This window comes from Pinus tabuliformis, chromosome 5_1 (assembly GCF_031772625.1).
Source record: "Pinus tabuliformis cultivar Carrire ecotype Pingquan chromosome 5_1, CPIR1, whole genome shotgun sequence".
NCBI lineage: Eukaryota > Viridiplantae > Streptophyta > Pinopsida > Pinales > Pinaceae > Pinus > Pinus tabuliformis.
In genome coordinates, this window is record NC_142305.1 from 497132229 (window position 1) to 497151561 (window position 19333).

At 37.9% G+C, this 19333-nt stretch overlaps 1 protein-coding gene across 1 annotated transcript in view; it reads right to left on the reverse strand.

Annotated features, from left to right (window-relative positions):
- LOC149165670 (GDA1/CD39 nucleoside phosphatase family protein) overlaps positions 1–19333 on the reverse strand; it is a 237464-nt gene that overhangs the window by 31757 nt on the left and 186374 nt on the right. Inside the window, exons 6-7 of the mRNA XM_089432351.1 lie at positions 18380–18477; positions 18014–18210 (exon numbers count right to left, since the gene is read on the reverse strand). Coding sequence (XP_089288477.1) covers positions 18014–18210; positions 18380–18477 — 295 coding nt within the window. The remainder of the gene's footprint in view (positions 1–18013; positions 18211–18379; positions 18478–19333) is intronic.

Below are 19333 nucleotides of genomic sequence, written 5' to 3' on the forward strand. Positions count from 1 at the left end.
TCAATGGGGACTTTGTCTTAAAACATGATGACTCAAGCATGAAAACTATGCTTCAATAAGTCGTAATAATAATAATAATAAATTATTTTTCTTTCGTTTGATAAATAAATTCCATTATGACTCCAATACAATTATGAAGACCGAAACTAGTTACATTCTTCAACACTCCCTCTTAGGATGTATTCATACTTATATATACAAGTACATGGAAGATCTCAAAACACATGAAGATTTTAGGCATTTACGGTGCCAGAGATTAGATTCCTTACCAAGGCAATCTATCTGGGTGGGACTAAGATGGACTAAAGCTTTCAGCGTCTCTAGGTACCATCAGGCTTACTTGCTAACCATCAACCTAGGGATCTAGGTGTGTAATGCAAGATCAAAGCTCTATGACCAATGCCACCCTCCCTACTACTTCGAGAACTAGACATCAACACATATGTCAACCAGATGTCCTCCCATGCATTTTACACACTCAATGCCTCAAAACATCAAATCTCTCTAACCTCAAGCATGCTTTTCAAAAACCTTGAGAGATTTACCTAAACAGGCACAACCCCAATCAATAATAATCTTTCAAATACTCGTGAGTAAACACAAACCTTTGGGGTCTTCTGACTTCTTGATGTTGCTTCACAATTCATCGTTGTAGGACTTCGAGGCTTCCTAAACAAATCTAGATAAAGGTTTCCTCAATCATTCAGCTTCCTTTCCTACTTCTCATGCAACAACCAAAACTTGCATTCCTTCTTTGAGAAACACCTCAATATGCATTCTCCAATTTCTTCTTCAAGGTATCCATCATGACTATAATATGCCCTCTATCTAAGTTCGAGGGATATACTCTTTTCTTTATCCAGGTTCCCTCTTAACTTAGGGAGATCAACTTCTTTTCTATGACATTAGAGAATCTTTCATGGCTTCCATCCTTCTTATCTTGATCATCATCATTCACATCAACGAACATCTTCATCATCTTGAAGATTATGTACCTGCACAACTTAGATAGCAAGTATAACCAAATATATATAGAAGCATGAAGTTTAACTTTATCAGAATCATACAATAATGGAAGCATTGGACTTTATACATCAAATACCTAAACTTAGTTAGGTTAACTAGAGACACATACTTTTATACTTCTTATTCGGGTTACATTATAACCCTTAAGATCGCATCGGTAACTCAATCTAGATATCAATCTCATTATATCTAGAACCTCAATATTCTTCCAAAGATTAACATGCTCTACTATAATATATTGCAAACCTAATTATAATAATATAATATAATATATTGGACTTTAGACATCAAATACCTAAACTTAGTTAGGTTAACTAGAGACACATACTTTTATACTTCAACTTCTTGTTTGGGTTACGTTATAACCCTTAGATCGCATCAATAACTTAATCTAGATATCAGTCTCATCATATCTAGCGCCTCAATATTTCTTCCAAAGATTAGCATGCTCTATTATAATATATTGTAAACCCTAGAAGCAATTCAAATAGGTATTGTTCTACAATGCATCCAACAACGTTAGAATTCATATGTTAGCCTTCAACTAGGATTTAATGCAAACCCTAGATTCCATACATGAGACAATAAGTCTTAGATGTCAACCATCAAAACCAATCACAACACAATCCAAGGTTTCAACTAAATAACCAACTTCTACTAGGGTTTATTGTAAGCCCTAGATTTTGATATCACATTAGAAACAATATCATCTCATCATATCGTAGAATATCAAACTTCTACTAGGGCTTAGTTAGAAACCCTAGAACTTACCAACAAATAGGTTAGCACAAATACATGTCTAGGATAAGCATGCACAAGCATATCATAATATATATAAGACAAACCTAAGTCACAAACATTAATACATTTAAAGTTAGACATATAACGATCTTGATTAGAATAGGGTTTTGATCAGACAGATAAACATACACCTAGGGTTTCATTCCTAGGATCGAACTCTTGATATATAAGGGTTTTACTCAAAACCTTAAAGTCTAGGAACACATTACTATCCAACCCTAAAGGACTAGGGTTTCCATAATAATACCAAGGCTCAACACATGACATTACCATCAAAACCCCAAACATCAAAAGAATAGCATTTTCTAGGTTTCGTTAGTAACCCTAAGTAGACTAGGGATTTCACATTAGCATTGACATACACTTAGGTTAGGGTTTTACAGGTAACCTTTTAGGGTTCCACAAACATAATGATTTTAATGAGGGTAGATTTAATCTAATGATTAATCTCCCAAACAAGAATCTCTATGATTCAAAGGTCCTAGACATAACACTTGTTAGTAATGTAAGGTGGATTCCTTGAAATGAATGAGTACACCTTTATAACGAAGAGAAACAAAACTTATAGTCTAAGACATATCTTTGAGTTCAAACAAACCTTATAGGACATTAATTCCAATGTTTTGTCTGGTAAGATCTTCTCCATAGCCCTTGAGCATATCAACAAGTTTTTCCTAAACAGGGAAAATATAAAAAGGAATGTTATTAGCATCTAGTGTAAACAAATCTAGATAAGTAAAGGAAAACCAAATATAAAGAATAATACATGGAGTAAGATACTTATCTTTGGAAAATGGCGAGGGCTCCTTAATCCAATCTCGAGGGATACCTAAAACTTTAACAAAACAATTCAACAATGTTTTTATAAATAATGTTATACCTATAAGTTATAGAAATCAAAATATAAAATAAATCAAAAACTTAAAGTAGAAGGGCTTAGTTGTATAAGTCCTTTATTTCTAATTCTTCAGTCTTGTGTTTCTTTGGAGATCCTTCTTCAACAACATTTGCATGATCTCTGTTTCTCCTTCTATTTCTCGGATTTTCAGGACAATCACTTTTATAGTGACCCATCTTGTGATTGTTGTAGCATTCAATTTTGGATATGTCTATCTTCCTTCTAGGCCACTTAGACTTCTTGAGTGATCCATTATTCTTGTGATGAGCGGAGTAGTCATTTGAAACTTTTTCTTCTTCATTCTCTTTACTGCTACTAGAGAAATTTTGACTTCTTCCTGACTACATGCATCCATAGTCGTTCGAATGTAGGACTCTCCTTCCAGTTGTTGAGAGTCGAGACCTTATGAGAAGGAACTCCATGATGTTGGTAATCCTAGAAGTGCAGTGATTGCAAGCTCTTTCTCTAGTACTATTTCATCAATTGCCTAGAGTTCATCTCTTAATCTAGTTATTCTCACAAAGAAGGATGCCACAGTGTCTTCCTTTGTCATATTTATATATCTTAGTTCATTTTTAGGACTTGCTATTTGACCAAGATTCTTAATAGTGAATAATTTTGATAATGCCTCATACATCTCTTGAGCAGAGTCTATGTTGGACATAAAGGGGATGAGGTTATCCTTTATTCCATCCACCATTAGTGTCATGGCCAATATTTTTACTTCCCTAAATTTTTCCTTTTCTGCATCACTTGACTCATTTGTAGGCTTCTTCAGACTTCACCTTTCCTTTGACTAGATCCAAAACTTTATTCTTTTCAAGGATGAGGTCTATCCTCTTCTTCCAAGCCCTGTAGTTAGATGCTCCTTCTAGTGTGTTTGCTCCCTTCATTGGCTTAGACATTGTCCTTGAAGATGATAGACTTGACTTCTTATATGTTCCTTTTGATGACCCTTATTCAAAGCTTCTTAGAACTCCTTATTCTCATTTTTAATAGACCTTTGAGCTACCTTTTTCCTTTTTCTTCACCTTACCTCTGATACCATGTTAGAAAATCAGTAAGGCAGAAAGATTTTCTTTATGTTGATAGTTACTTGTGATATTCTTATGTTCCTCTTTTATCTTTAGTTCATCAAGCAATTATCAAAACAATAGCACAAAGATCACAAACACCAGATATAGGCGAACAGCCACGGAAAAACCCCTATCTAGGGGAAAACTCAATCAACAACTCTTCCTTAATAACTTCCTGAGATAATCCAAGACACTAACAGACTTCCTCCACACCAAGTCATCCCTTTCCTCCTTCTGTAGATGATAATAATTTCGACCTAGCAACACCAACTTGCAGTAGCAACAGAACTTCAATCCAGCAACAACTTCAACCCAACAGTTAACCCAGTAGCAACTTCAACCCAACAACAACACTTCGACCTTCCAGTAGTGGACCACAAAATCCACACGTGTGAGAGGGAGATGATCCAAAAACTTCGATCTTAATCTTTCCAACACTTCTTCTTCTCTTCTTGGAATTTCACACTTTTTCTGGCCCTTTCTCTTGGATATCGAACTTATGAGTGAGATATGTCCAAATGAATTCGAACTACTTGTATATATAGGCTTCTGGTGAGGTCATATTACCCAATTTGAGGCCGACTTGGTGTGGAGGTGCAAATATCTTATTCAACTCAATAATAAATATTTTTACATGATTCAAAAGCCCAAGAAGGGTCTCTTTAAATGGAAAATGACTCTAATGACTCAGAATAAATCCTAGAAGTTCTCAATGGGGACTTTGACCTAAAGTATGATGACCCAAGCATGAAAGCCATACTTTAATAAGTCATAATAATAAATAATAATAATTTCTTTTTCTTTCTTTTGATAAATACATTTCATTAGGACTCAAATACAATTACGAAGACTGAACCTAGTTACATTCTTCAACATTTCCTTGGGTTGGAGGTTTGGCTGGGTGATGGGGAGATCTTCTTGGTGCAAGGCAAGTATGCTCAAAAGATTCTAAGGAGATGCCACATGAAGGATTGTAGGCCCATGACCATGCCCCTAGTCACAAACTGGAGGAAGGTGGATACATCCAGATTGGAGTGAGTAGCTCCTTCACTTTACTGACAGTTAATAGGGTCAGTCATGTATTTGGTAAACACACAACCAAACATATGTTTTGCAATCGGCTCTTTGAGCCAGTTTATGGTTGAGCCCGCCAGAGCGTATTCTGTTGCTGCCAAGAATGTATTGAGGTATCGTAGTGTTGAGAAATCTAAGGCATTAGGATTAAGAGATTTCTCTTTGATGATCGCTGCTTGTGAATGCTTTTTACTTTGTTAGATTAGGTTCTTCTCTTTGCTTAGATTATTACAGTGTTCTTCTTCATCAAACAGCGACCAAAACATAGACAATAAAGAGACAAGAGACACAAAACGTAGGCGATCAGCCAAGGTCAAAACCTCTCCAACCTTGAGAGGAAAACCCAAACAAAATCTTCTTCTTATAGAATTTTCAAGTGACAAATTCCAAGACCAAGACCCTTGACCTATTAACCTCTCCAAGACCAAGTCACAAGGCTTCCTTGATTTGTTTCTTCTTCCTTAAGTCAACGATGGTCAAACTGCTTGCTTCTCCCTCCTTCTCGGCTATCCTTCATATTTTGACTTCTTGGATCAGACCTGCAACCCTTGGCCTCTTCAAAAACCCTAGTTGCAGCACGTGTGATGGATGTTGACCAACTTTTGTACCTTGTTTTCCCTTCACTTGGATGGAAAGACTTCCTTTTGTAATTCGGCTTGATGAATACTATGACTTCTCCCTTGATTCAGCTTCTAAGATAACTTTGCTAGCCTCGGCCCTTTTTCTGCAACAGATGACACCAATTTCCTTCGCACGTGTGAGGTATATTAGCTCAAAATAGATCAAAAATAACTTGGATATGCTTCTCCTTCTTTCGCTTGGTGATTAGCTTCCTTTCTTATGATCTTCGCACTTCTATCTCTCTTGTCTTATGCTTGGTCGAGTAGTGTCCTAATGGAGGCCGAGATCCTTCAATATATAGTGATCTTCCTATAGAAATAAGTCGACTTGTGCCAAGGGGTAGGCCGACTTGCCATACTAGAAACATCTTCATCTCTTTTGAAGGCCGACATGAGGTATAGCTTGTGACAAGGTCTTGGAGGGTTTGTGACACAATTAACTTCACTTTTTACAATGTATAATATGCCCAAATGGGTCTTCAATACATGACATTGACTCAATAGACTTTATGACTTGATGACCAAACCTAATAGCTCAGAATGGGAGCTTTAACTATAAAAATGAAATTGCTTGAGCAAGAAGCCCATGACTCAAGCATAACATAAATAATTTTATTTTTCTTCCTTACATCAATTACATCAAATCATGATTACACATATCATTATGAAGACTGAACCTAGTTACATATTTCAACACTCCCTCTTAACTAGGGAGATATTCCTAATCTACACAAGGTACTTGGACATTCTCAATCTGAAGAATTCTCATAAGAAGAGTCGGATAGGTAACCCATCTGTATAGCATCATATCATCCGACATTGTCACATAGTAAGGCCTTGACTAGCAACTTTATCTCTCCACAAGATCAGGGCACAATGCTGGCAAGACTAATGATTTATAGACACCCTTATCATTGTCTCTATCGAAACATACCCGACCCAGGTTCTCCCAAAGTATGTTCCACCAGGACTATTCTTAGCTTGGATTCCCACTCAAAGAATATCGGTCCTCTACGACTACTCTTATTTTGGATGCCCTACCACATCCTCAAAGAGTATCGGATGCTAGATGCTTACCCAATCCTCCATTCTATCTTCCCAAGTGAAGACAACAATGATGTGTTTATCTCTCCTCATGGCCTTCACTAAGACTTACGGCTATTAATCCTAGTCTAGTGCATGACACATGAAGTAGAGAACCATATTTGTTGCTCCCTCTTAACTAGAGATGACCAACCCATTCCTTAAAAGGAATGTACGCAAGCTCCCTCTTAATCAAGAACTTGACCAAGCTCTCTTTTGACCAGGGACTTGCTTCCAGCAGCTTTTCTCGGTGGAGATCATGGGATAACCAGCTGCTTGTGGAACTCCTTTCTATGATGTCATATCCTCTTTGTCATAGAGTCTAAATCTTGTGGGACATTTCGTAGGGAATAGACCATATAATACTTTCATCCATGAGTCATGTCAATCATGTCATCATTCCTTTCATTGGAAAGTGATTCATTAGTCCATATCTAGCCTTCCTTCATGCCTTGCTACCATCTTCATGTCATGTTCCTTTAAGGACACTTCATCCTCCCACATGAGCCTCAGTTGTAGAAGAACTCCATAGCTCTTCCCTTAGCAGCCCTGCATTAGCCCATCCAAATACTTTTCAAAAATAAGAAATGAACATTAAATCAAAATTACCTTTGTGATGGTCTTTTATCAAGACAAATTCCTGTGAGCATCAACATCCTGCATACATATTGACACATCTCCAAAAGATATATATTGTCAAGGGTCTCTTTCTTTTTTAGACTTCATCAAGGTCTTCATATCTTTCATGGAGATATCATAGTCAAATCTTTTAGTCCTTGGATGTTGATTGCTTTCTCCATAGTTGCATATTTCATGATCTCTTTCTTTCTTCACACATTTCCTTTCCAAGAACTTTCAATTAGAGTTCCTACAAATATTGTCAACCACCTCATATTTCATATGAGGACATATTATGTTGATTTCATCTAGTCAATGTGTGACCCATGCCTTCTTGCATCCTGTCAAAGGGAGAGATACCTCCTAATGATCATGCTCTTGAGGTAAAGCATTCATTCATGTTACCTACAACCATATGAAATGACTCTATTTTCTCAAATACAAGCATACATACCTCATTTTCTTTTGAGGTCATCTAAAATTCCTTCAGCAATTTCCTTGATTGAAGGAACTTCAATCCCTTGATCTACTTTACTTCTTTCAACATCATACCATCATTCCATGAATCCCATACAAGTTGGAATTGCGGTGAGACACTTGCTTCTTCCAGTAGGTGAAACTTCCAATGAAGATTCCAACGAAGAATCTTGATCATCTTCATCCTGCAAATGCTCCTATTAAATGATGTATGATGAGCTCTATGTTAGATGACTTTCTTTTTCCCAAAAGTACTACTTATGCTTTTAATGAGGTTACCAAGAGCTACATCTTTCTTTAGATGACAGCTATCGACTTCTATTATAGCTATCTTTCATGCTTCTTAATGATGATGTCACGAGCTCTTGCTTTCAATTGTATGCTTCTATGATGCCATCTCCTAACATGATGCATCCTATCATGCTTCTAATGATTCCTAACATGATAGTTATACTGTATAAAAAAAAAAAACAAAACTTGAAAAGAACTAGGTGAGGAAAGCTTATCTCGATAATAGTAGAGATCTTTTACTACCTCCTTGAATTTATTCTTTTCAGCATCTTCCACTTCTTCAGTGATATGGGCTTCTTCCCTTCTTCGTTTGTTGTTGTCCTTCTTGAGCTTAGGATAGTCTCTCTTGTAGTGCCCATATCCTTGACATCCATAGCATTGGATCTGCGACATATTGATCTTCTTCTTTTTCTAAGGACCAAACTTACCAAATATCCCTTTGCTTCTTGACATGATAGCAAATGTTTGACCCTGCTCATCTGATCCTATATCACTTTTTGCCTTCAACTTGTTTTCTTCGATCTTGCAGAGTGACCACAAATTACTGAATGGGATATCTTTCTACTCTTCATAGGCCTCTGATACAACATTTCCTTGTTCATCAGTTAGAGCATTTAGAAAAATGGTAATCATTTCTTTATCGAATATCATCTCTCCTAGATCTTGAAGTTGATTCCTTATTTGAGATGCTTTTGTGAGACATGTTGATATCCCTTCATCCTTTGATGCTTCCAATTTGTATAGATCATCTATTAGTGATATGATTTTTCCTATCGTTCTTTCATAGATTAGTTCTACTAGCTTATCATATATCCCTTTTGATGTCTCCAACTCTACTATATAGGGGATGACGGAATCCTTGATGGACTTTATAAGAATCCTTTAAGCCTTGAGATCCTTTTTCATATATTTAGAAAGTGCTTGCCCTTCAGATGGTTTGGAGACTTTTCCATTGGCATGATCAATAACTTCATTTGCCTTAAGGACCAAGTATATCCTTCGTTTATGATCTGATAATCACCCTAGGAGTGACCTCAGTTGAAGATTTGTTAAACAAAAAGGTATTACAGACCCATGTGCTGGTGTGTGTGTTCTGTGTTATTGAAACAACGGATCGATCAGATTTCCAATACACAGAAAATAAATGGAAAGACAAAAGAGAAATACAATAAGCACACAAAGACACAAGCAGTTTTTAACAAGGAGTTCACCCTATTCTCCAGGGCTACGTCTCCGGTCCAGCTTCAATGGTGGCCTTGTTTTATTGTGTCGTTCAGCAGAGAAATTACAATGCAGGGACTCAATATGAGTTCTCCTAAAGCAGATTTTGCTTGGAAGAGTGGTTCTTGGATTCCCCAAGCCACTCGGAGTGCACAGACTCTTGTTCTTCCTAATAGCTCTGTGACCCTTCGTCTACAGTGGAAAGAGCCAACTATGGTGCTCAATCCGGACAGATTCCTCTATGGGAAGACTTGAATCTTCAAGCTCTCTAGTGCTCGATGCTGCCTGTGGTCAGTTCGGCCCTCTATCTCCTCTACTTGACTTTACAGCTCCCTGTGCTCAGTCCTCCTCTCAGGATTCACTATTCACTGTCTCTCTTGGTCGCTTGGACTCTTCGCTCTCTCTGAATCTCTATTCGACGGTCTTTGTTCATGGCTTTAGCCATTCGATCTCCATGCTTGTTCGGTTCCTCTCCCGCCTATGTCGCTTTGCCTACCATCTGCCTACTTGGAGTTCCCTATTCGGCGTCAGCATGAACGCTCGGGAAGTAGCCACGTGTCTCCATCGGAATAGTGCCAGCCTGTTCGTCGATTCGTTTCTTTGGTTATGTCGTGGATACGTTCTTTCTCCATCGTGGCAGTCAACAAATTCCAAATCCCTTTAAATCGCAGCGTAATTCCCTGTCGATTCTGCCTCTTTCTATCGGGCGCAATCTTAGTCGTCTGATCTGGGCTCCTCCAGATCCAACATCATACGCACGTCGAGCACGGTTGACTTGCTCGACCGATAACGCGCGATCGCAGTGGTTTTTCTCTCACCTCCGCTGCCACGCGTCGATCGCTGAGTGGGATCGCTCCGCTCTCCTCCAAAACCTCTTACCGCTCAAGGGCGCCCTGATCAAACCGCCAGTTTCCAGGTCGTGGGTCCCAACATGACTCCGCCAGTTGGCGCTTTTCGTTTCTCTGCCCACGGTCCTCTGGCTCCCAACGTGACCGAGTGCTTAAGGCTCTTCCATTTCGGCCATGCTTGCCCAGCTAGCGCGCATCGAAAATCAGCTCCTTTTCTCGTTCCAAGGCTCCCAAGGGCTACATCGACCTCCTGCGTAGTCTCCATGGGTCTCGGTCAGCACGCTTTGACCGAGGCCCTCGTCGTTCCACGTCGATTGCCATGGCCACTGGTTCAGGGTGTTTCCAATTGTTGTTTTGGATTCTTCAAGGATTTGTTTCGTCCCGATACAGTCAGGGTTCTTTGACAGTCGTTTATGGATCCGATTTGGATCAGTTTCCATGCAAGGAAGTTCGATGACACAACCAACTTGTTCTCCTTGCAAAATGAAGTCATTTTACTAGATTTAATTATAGAAATAAAGATACTTACTAGTCAAGTGAAGATGAACTCTTCAACTTGATCCCTTTGTTGATGATGATTGATGATTTCTTGATGATGTCTTGATGCTTCTTGGATGATCTTCTTCAAGGATAAGGATTTTCTTTTGAGATGAAATCCTTTGCTTCAAAGAGAGGGAGATTGCCTTGATATCTTTGATGATGACAATGGCTTTGATCTAGCTACTCTAAGATGCTTCAAATCCAAGTCCTTCCTTTCTTGAGTAGAGATAGTTTCTTTGAGGTGATGATTGAGTGCGGATCCCAAGAATGTTCCTTTGATCGAACTAGTTTTTTTACTTTCTTCAAGATGATGATGTGATCCTTGTCCTTGAAATGCCTTGGAGATGAGAGAATCTTTTAGATCTTCTTTGATGCCCTTCCTTGATTTGTTACCTTAGCTTTGATACCATGTTGAGAAATCTAGGGCATTAGGATTAAGAGATTTCTCTTTAATGATAACCGCTTGTGAATGCTTTTTACCTCGTTAGATTAGGTTCTTCTCTTTGCTTAGATTATTATAATGTTCTTCTTCATCAAACAGCTACCGAAACATAAACAATAAGGAGACAAGAGACACCGAATGTAGCTGATCAACCAAGGCCAAAACCTCTCCAACCTTGAGATGAAAACCCAAACAAATTCTTCCTTATAAAATTTTCAAGTGACAAATTCCAAGACCAAGACTCTTGACCTATTAACCTCTCCAAGACCAAGTCACAAGGCTTCTCCCTCCTCGACTATCCTTCAGATTTCAGTTTCTTGGATCAAACCTGCAACCCTCGGCCTCTTCAAAGACCCTGGTTGCAACATGTGTGATGAATGTTGACCAGCTTTTGTACCTTGTTTTCTCTTCGTTTGGATGGAAAGACTTCCTTTTGTAATTCGGCTTGATGAATAATATGACTTCTCCCTTGATTCGGCTTTTAGGATAACTTTTCTAGCCTCAGCCCTTTTTCTGCAGCAGATGACACCAATTTCCTTTGCACGTGTGAGGTATATTAGCTCAAAACAAATCAGAAATAACTCGGATATGCTTCTCTTTCTTTCACTTGGTGATTAGCTTCCTTTCTTATGATCTTCGCACTTCTATCTTTTTTGTCTTATGCTTGGTTGAGTAGTGTCCTAATGGAGGCCGAGATCCTTAAATATATAGTGATTTGCCTATAGAAATAAGCCGACTTGTGCCAACGGGTAGGCCGACTTGCCATACTAGAAACATTTTCATCTCTTTTGAAAGCCGACATGAGGTATAGCTTGTGACAAGGTCTTGGCGGGTTTCTAACACAATTAACTTCACATTTTACAATGTATAATATGCCCAAATGGGTCTTCAATACATGACATTTACTCAATATACTTTATGACTTGATGACCAAACCTAATAGCTCACAATGGGAGCTTTAACAATAAAAATAAAATTCCTTGAGCATGAAACCCATGACTCAAGCATAACATAAATAATTTTATTTTTCTTCTTTACATCAATTAAAATCATGATTACACATGTCATTATGAAGACTGAACATAGATAAATATTTCAACATGCAGGGGAACAATAAAGTATGGGATTTGGTATAGATAGGTTGATGGGTTGAGGCTTGAGGGCTTCACTAATTCAAAATGGGTAGCGAGATCCACAGAAAGGAAGAGCACGTCGGGTTGCACATTCAGTGTTGGATCAATAGATGTTTCTTGGTTTATCCAAAAGTAGGCATTAGTTGCATTGAGCTCAGTTGAGGTTGAGTACATGGCTACCAACTTGGCAAGGTGAGAAGCTATCTGGTTGAGGAAGCTTTTCATGGGCTTGTTTGGACAAGAGCTAGAGCCACCCGTGATCCACTGTGACAATCAAAGTTGTATCAAGCTCTTTGAGAATCCAACAATTAACAACTGCTCAAAGAATATCCACATTTGTTATCATCAAATCAAAGATATTGTTCAAAGAGGCATAGTTACACTCCAGTACATAACAACAAAGGCGCAAACAACATACATTTTGACCAAGGCTTTGCCACGGAGAAAATTTGTTTACCTCAGAGAGAAGTTGGGGATAGTGCAAAATGCCTTCCTCTCTAAGAGGGAGTGTTGATTGGAGTAGAGCAGTAAGGGTTATGCTTGCCAAAATGGTAAGGCTAGTAGAGGGACCCACAAGACAACCACTTAGCAAAATATTAATTTATTTAACTATTTTCTAAGAGTTGACTTAGGAAAATTTAAAAATCCTAAGTTAAGTTATGATTTAATCTCATCCCTTCATCAAGATCTAATCTCAGCCGTTGAGAGTGAAGGAGGGGCCTAGGTCAAAATTATAAGAGGAGATAGAGCGAGTAAGTGGCTAGTTCGAAGAGCACAAGCAGTGTGTGTCAGCTAAGTGAAAGGAGAGACTAGGGTTTCAACATATCGCAAAGTTTAAATAACAAAGAGGGGGAGATCAAGTGAGGGTGGAGTTGCTCTAACTCAGACAACACTAGCATAGTCGTTTAGTTCGCACGTGTGCGCAAAGAGAGAGAGATGTGCGTCTATATAGGGGCAGATAGGTCGATATGCACAACCATTTGGCAAAGCAAGTGCGTAAAAGGGAGATCGATTTGCCTTGGAAGTTGGCCAATTGTTTTCCTGTGGTGAAAGGGAAGTTTTTCCTTGCTGTAAATTTTTTGAAGATCACCCTTCGCTAAAGATAATAAAAGACCCACAAAGTTTGTAGTTTTTCCTCAAAGTTGGGGTTTCCTGGTATATTTTGTGTTCTATGTGTTGAATGTGTTTGTCTTCTAATTTATTTCCATTGTGCAAGGTATGTTGGAAAACTCAATGTATTTGTAATTTAAGTTTCCAAAAGAATAGTTGGTTGTATTTCTGGTTTTACACTTAGAAAATTGTGAATTAGTTACTAGGGTTTAAGGAAATCTAACACAGATTATTATATTGGTAGAATTGCTAGGAATTTTAGCAGTTGTTGTATTGAAGTGTGAAAATTGAAGGATTAGGGACTAAATTCATTATGTATGGAGGGCTACTTTCATATTTATGAACTACGAATGATATGAGATGCAATTTTTGGCAAACCACTGTTCAATATTATGACTATATTAGGAAGTAAATGCATAAAGATTACAAATTGATATACATTGTTACTATCACTTATCTATTCATTGGTGCATCTCAATTTCCATTGGCAAAGATTGTAGAAAATATTGTTATTTGGTGCAATATTCTCTTGTGATTTTACAACCCTAAGGAAAAATTACCCTTAGGATTTTACAATAGTATCAGAGTTGGCTCACCCTGCCAGCCCATGGGCATTTGGGTTGATGTCACTGACCCAAGAACTTCAGCGAAGGCTTCAATGGAGGATTGGCAGAAGCAGTGATGGGAAAAGACCAGACAAACTATGATGAAATTGTAACTTGGGAAGTACTCCCACAACCCTTGGGGTGCTAGTTTGTGTGTAGTTGACCCATGAAAATGTGGTTTTCTGGGCAATGTTCCCAAGCAAAGGGCTTTGGACATAAGTTGGTGTGCTAAAGACCCAAAGTAAATTATTGTTTATTCCATTTGTTGCAAGAGGGCACCTTTGATCGACTAAAGGCAACACCTAAAGGCAACGACAGAGAGTACAAATAAAGGAGACTAAGAGAGGTCTCAACACACATAGCAATCCATCTCATGAAGAATATTGAGCCCTAGAAGAACTCATGAACCTCAGGAGACGTTGTAGTAAGGAGAAGGAGCAAGTTGTGGTCGGTTTTGGTGCTGAAAAGAGGTCGAGTTTGCTCAAGAGTGAAGGTCGAGGTTCTATGTTAGTTTTGTGCCCTAGAAAGGGTCATGTTTAGGTTGAGTTTACGAGGAGCTTCCACCGAAGTCTGTGTGAAGATGCCCTAATAGAGGTTTGTCTAGGTCGAGTTTACCCATTGAAATTCTCTGTTTGAAGGCATTTTTTTTGTTTTGTGCAAAAGGAGGAGGGTTGAGACCCTAAAAGAGACCTAATGTGCCTCTGTATAACTTATTGTGGAGGGTTGCAAGGCTACAAGAAGTTCGTTGAAATTTTGAGGTATGGTCAATCCCTAAAAGAGGTTGAATAAGCCTCAGAATTGGAGCAGAGACTACGATTTGTCTCTGGCAAAGAGAGAATAGCGTGAAGGGTTGATATATTGTTGGAGAATGATTTATGAGTATCATCCCTAAAGTTTGTTCACTAAGGAGGGTTGAATAGTACGGGAAAGAGGTCTAATAGACAGTGAATTATAAGGATAATCCATTGTGAGTAGCAGACCTTGTTTTGGAGCTAATTGTGCAAGAGATCTGAAGAAGAAAATACCTTGTGAGCAACTAGGCATGCAAAGACATTGAAGCAACAATTACTCTGTGAGATAGGAGGCAAAGGACCTCCCACGTACACCAAGGACAAGAGGACCAAAGGGCTGTAAGTGAAGGTCATCTACAACAAGTCAAGAATTTGTTTCTTGTTGTTTGGGCAAATTGAGGGCGAAGGGAAGTTGACCTCAAGCCCTAGTGTATATTGTGTATACTGTGTATACGATTGTCTTGTATCATGGTTATGTAAGGGCCATGATCCCTCGTACAGGAGCCCTATGTTTGTTTTATTTATTAAAGTTGTAATAAAAACAAGTTTTGACACTATAAAATCCTTGTGTACTTTGTTGATTCATTGTTGTTACATTTCCTTTGTGCAAAGAGGTTGAAATTGTTAGGAATCATGATTTTCGTTAGACCAAAACCCACAGCTATTAGTCAACGATCGCATCGCTAGAGATAAGGATCCACGAGAGGCAGTTAGTCCATGTCGCAAAACATACGGGGAGCATTGGTTTATCCAATGTCCAACAATCTCCCGCCAACACGAGTTGGGTGTGTATCGAACTCGTGACCTATGCTCTAATACCACTTGTTGGAAATACTTAGAAGGGGGGTGATTTAGTATTTCTTCTACTAAATCACCCCCCTTGATACTTTGCCAGTTTAGATCACTCACTTATAAATACAACACAAAATGAACAATATAGACGAAATAATTTTATTAATCAAAAATAACAAGGAATCCAATCCTCTTCTTTACAATAAATCAAGTACAATAATGTTCAGGGCCCTAGAGGATTGGAGTCCTCAAGAAGAACAAGTTGGTGCTTGGCAAAGTACAGGTTGGAGCCTGGTGCATAGAAGATTGGTGTCTTCATCTAGGGTTGGAGCCCTGAACATTATTGTACTTGATTTATTATAAAGAATAGGATTGGAGTCCTCATTATTTTTTATTAATAAGATTATTTATTCTATATTGTTCATTTTGTGTTCTATTTATAAGTGATCTAAGCTAATAAAGTAACAATTGTAAAAGAAATATTGATTCACCCCCCCCTCTCTATCTTTCCAATAGAAATTGTGTATTTCAGTGTGTTTATGATCATGATTAGACATATACTTGATCTAAAGTGCTAGGACAATCAAAAAACTATAGTTGCTCAATGGCAACACAACCAACAGTTGATAACTCAGCTTCTTGCCCAATTGGAGAGTAATGTGGGCAACAATTACCATGTTCCTATTCAGCCTACTAATACCCACGAACATACTAGCACTAGGATGCCAATCAAAAGTCTTTGAGACCTTGGCTTCCCCAATTCCTAGATAGGTGGAAAATAGGGAAATAAGGACCACCAAAACTGAACAAAGATAATTTGGATTATTGGAGGGGGTACCAAATGCTAGAAGAAGGTACTCGAGCAGCCTTAACCTTTCTATGACATTAACTATGAAGGTAGGCCCATAAATTGTGGTAAGGGCACTAATAACAACCAGTAGTCACTACATCACAACTAGTAACAAATCCATTTGGCACTCTTCAAGAAATGCCTCACATGCCTATTGGTCAAAGAAGTCAATATGTTGTCGAATTCTCTTTCTTAAGGGAAGTTTGTGTACTTCCAAGACAAGATTGGGCTCGTGGAGAATGCCTCTCTAGTTGAGAGGGAGTGATGATTGCATCATGGATATGGTTTCTCCCTGTGTCATGTACTTCGACTGGAATTAGGGATGTTATCCCTGTGTCAAGCACATTGACCAGAATTAGGGAGAATGAATTGATAGATTAGATAACATCATGGGAAGACATTCTTCTTATGTCATCTATATTGATAGGAATTAGGGATGTCATCCATGTATCAAGTACATTGACCGGAATTAGGAAGAATGGTTTGGTGGACAAACATTTTCCTATGTCATTATATAGTGACATGATTAGGGTTGTAGTCCCTGTGTCACTTTGACATGTATAGGAAAATGGTCTAGCAAAGGGCAGTCATTTTTTTGTGTCATTGTATAGTAACCTGATTAGGGATGTTGTCCCTGTGTCACTTTGACATGGATTAGGGAGAATGGTCCTAGAGGTTGTAGCCTCCAAGCATCATGCCCAACTCTCTTTCTAGAGTGAGCTTGTTTATCATTGACGAGACCTATGGTGTTTCACCTAGACTGTGTCTATAGTTGTTTGATGGTGCACCATGATTATGTATGATTGAAGTTGGTGATTATGATATTGTGATAATGTTATCAATGTATCATGTGTCACAATTACTGACCTGATTGTGGTAACTTGTTTTACCGTGTGTCACAATTGTCGACCTGATTATGGTAATTGGATTTGTTATAACCTTTTCTTATAGAAATTTGTCAACATGTGAACATTTGGATACTCATTATCAATACCTCCCTAGCTAAGAGGGAGTTTCCAGAATATCAGTTATTTGTGTTTCTGGGTCTTTACACAGAAAAATTGTGAGTCGGTTTACTGGGTTTTAAGGAAATCTAACAAAAGGTTGGTCAAATGGGTTCTTGCTCCCTATATAAACAAGGAGGGGAAGCATATGCTCCTATTTACATTATGTTAATGATCATTCAAAATATCTCTCTTCAAAATTCAGTTAACCTTCAATACAGGGTTATCAAACTAACAAATCACAGCAGCCATAAAGATATTTCATTAAGTTCAGCGTCACAAAAACTGTGAAGGAAAAACCATGGAATGTTGCATCATTAGAAAATTATATAGATAAAGGCATGAAGACATTGAAGAGTTCATCATAGCAAAGCTATAAAGATCATAGTTGCAAACCACCTGAGTATGACTCTCAAGTACTCTCAAGTATGGCAAGTATGTCCCTAGGTTAAATACTCGACTCAAGATTCTTATAACTCTGGTTGATCAAGTATTGACTAATCATTACTTGCAATAGACTCAAGTATTCGCAAATACTCCCAAGTATGCCAAGCATCCCATGTCAATACTTGCCATATTCATCATTAAATTTTCCTGCATTCAAATGATTTTCCTTTTTGATTTCTTATATTGTTGAGTATGCCAACTCACCTTCCTCAGTAGTATGGTAACTATGATAGAAACCGAAGAGTAAAAAGTTATAGAATCCTTACCTTTCATCATTCATTGAGATTCCAAGACTGTCATTCAGCAATGCTACGATGTATGCTGATGAGAAACAGTATTTGAGCAAATCTTCCTTTACCACACCATGATATTTCTCTTGCAATTGTTCCCATTCTTCACTGCAATAATACTGCCCTGCTGTCTCTAAGTCAGAAAGTGAAGCCTTTGGAGCCAGCCCAAAAAACTGTTTCAAGATATCAAACATAATATGAAAATTCATTAAAAAGTGAGAATGAAGTGAAAATCTGAACCTTTTGTATTTTAATAAAAATGAACATAAATGCCTGACCAGTGAAAGATCAAGAAAAACACAACAGGCTATGAAAATGATAAGGAACAAACAATTAAATAACCTGAGAAGTATAGAAGAAATTTTCAGTTGCAAAGAACTTCCCCCGCAACTCTGGGATGAAAGTGGATCCAATTCGACAATGTTCATACAAACAACCATCTGCATGCCAATGCCCAAGTAATAACTGCTCATAATTCAAGTCAATCACTAATAATAAACAACTACATGAAAAACATAGCTTCAAGAATGCATAATCGAAATGATTGCTATAAATGACACAACTCCTACAAAAGGAGGTCCAAGATGAGCTGAGTAAATGATCAATGAATGTCTAAAATCACAACTAGCAAAACAGTTATTTTGATAAACAAAATTTAAATCTAAGACAACAATTTACGCCTAGATATCCTTCATAGCAATCAATTCTTGACATAGACGGCTCAACGGACAAGCAGCACTTCACTTGACCTCTTAGCCATTCTAGTAGACACATTATCAACAGCACACAATCTCTGCCAGAAAATGACAATTTTATTACACATTTCACCTAGGGCTTCAACCTAAGGTATGTGATAACTACCACTAGAGGAAGAGAGGGAGAGAGATTTATGGACAATTGACATAAACATCTCTCTCTCTCTCACGCACACACGCAACAAAATAAAATAACTAAATAAATCAACATGGTTAATCAACATGGAAAAAATGACAAAACTTCACAGGCATAAAAAACGCAAAATATGTTCATTTTGTTCATTTGGATTTAAATATAGAATAAGAACAACATCGAATAATCAAACTTCCATGTAAATATAAAAAGAAGACACAAATATGAGATATATTATATCTCAAGAAGATAAAAATAATTGCCATTAGCTACCAAGTCGAAAGTTAAAACAAACTAGACAAACATAGTTACAAAAGATATACTATCAATGTATCTCATGATTCATCCATAATCTACTATCAATTCCTAATGCTACTTTTACCAACAAAAGTAATGGGTCCTGTTACC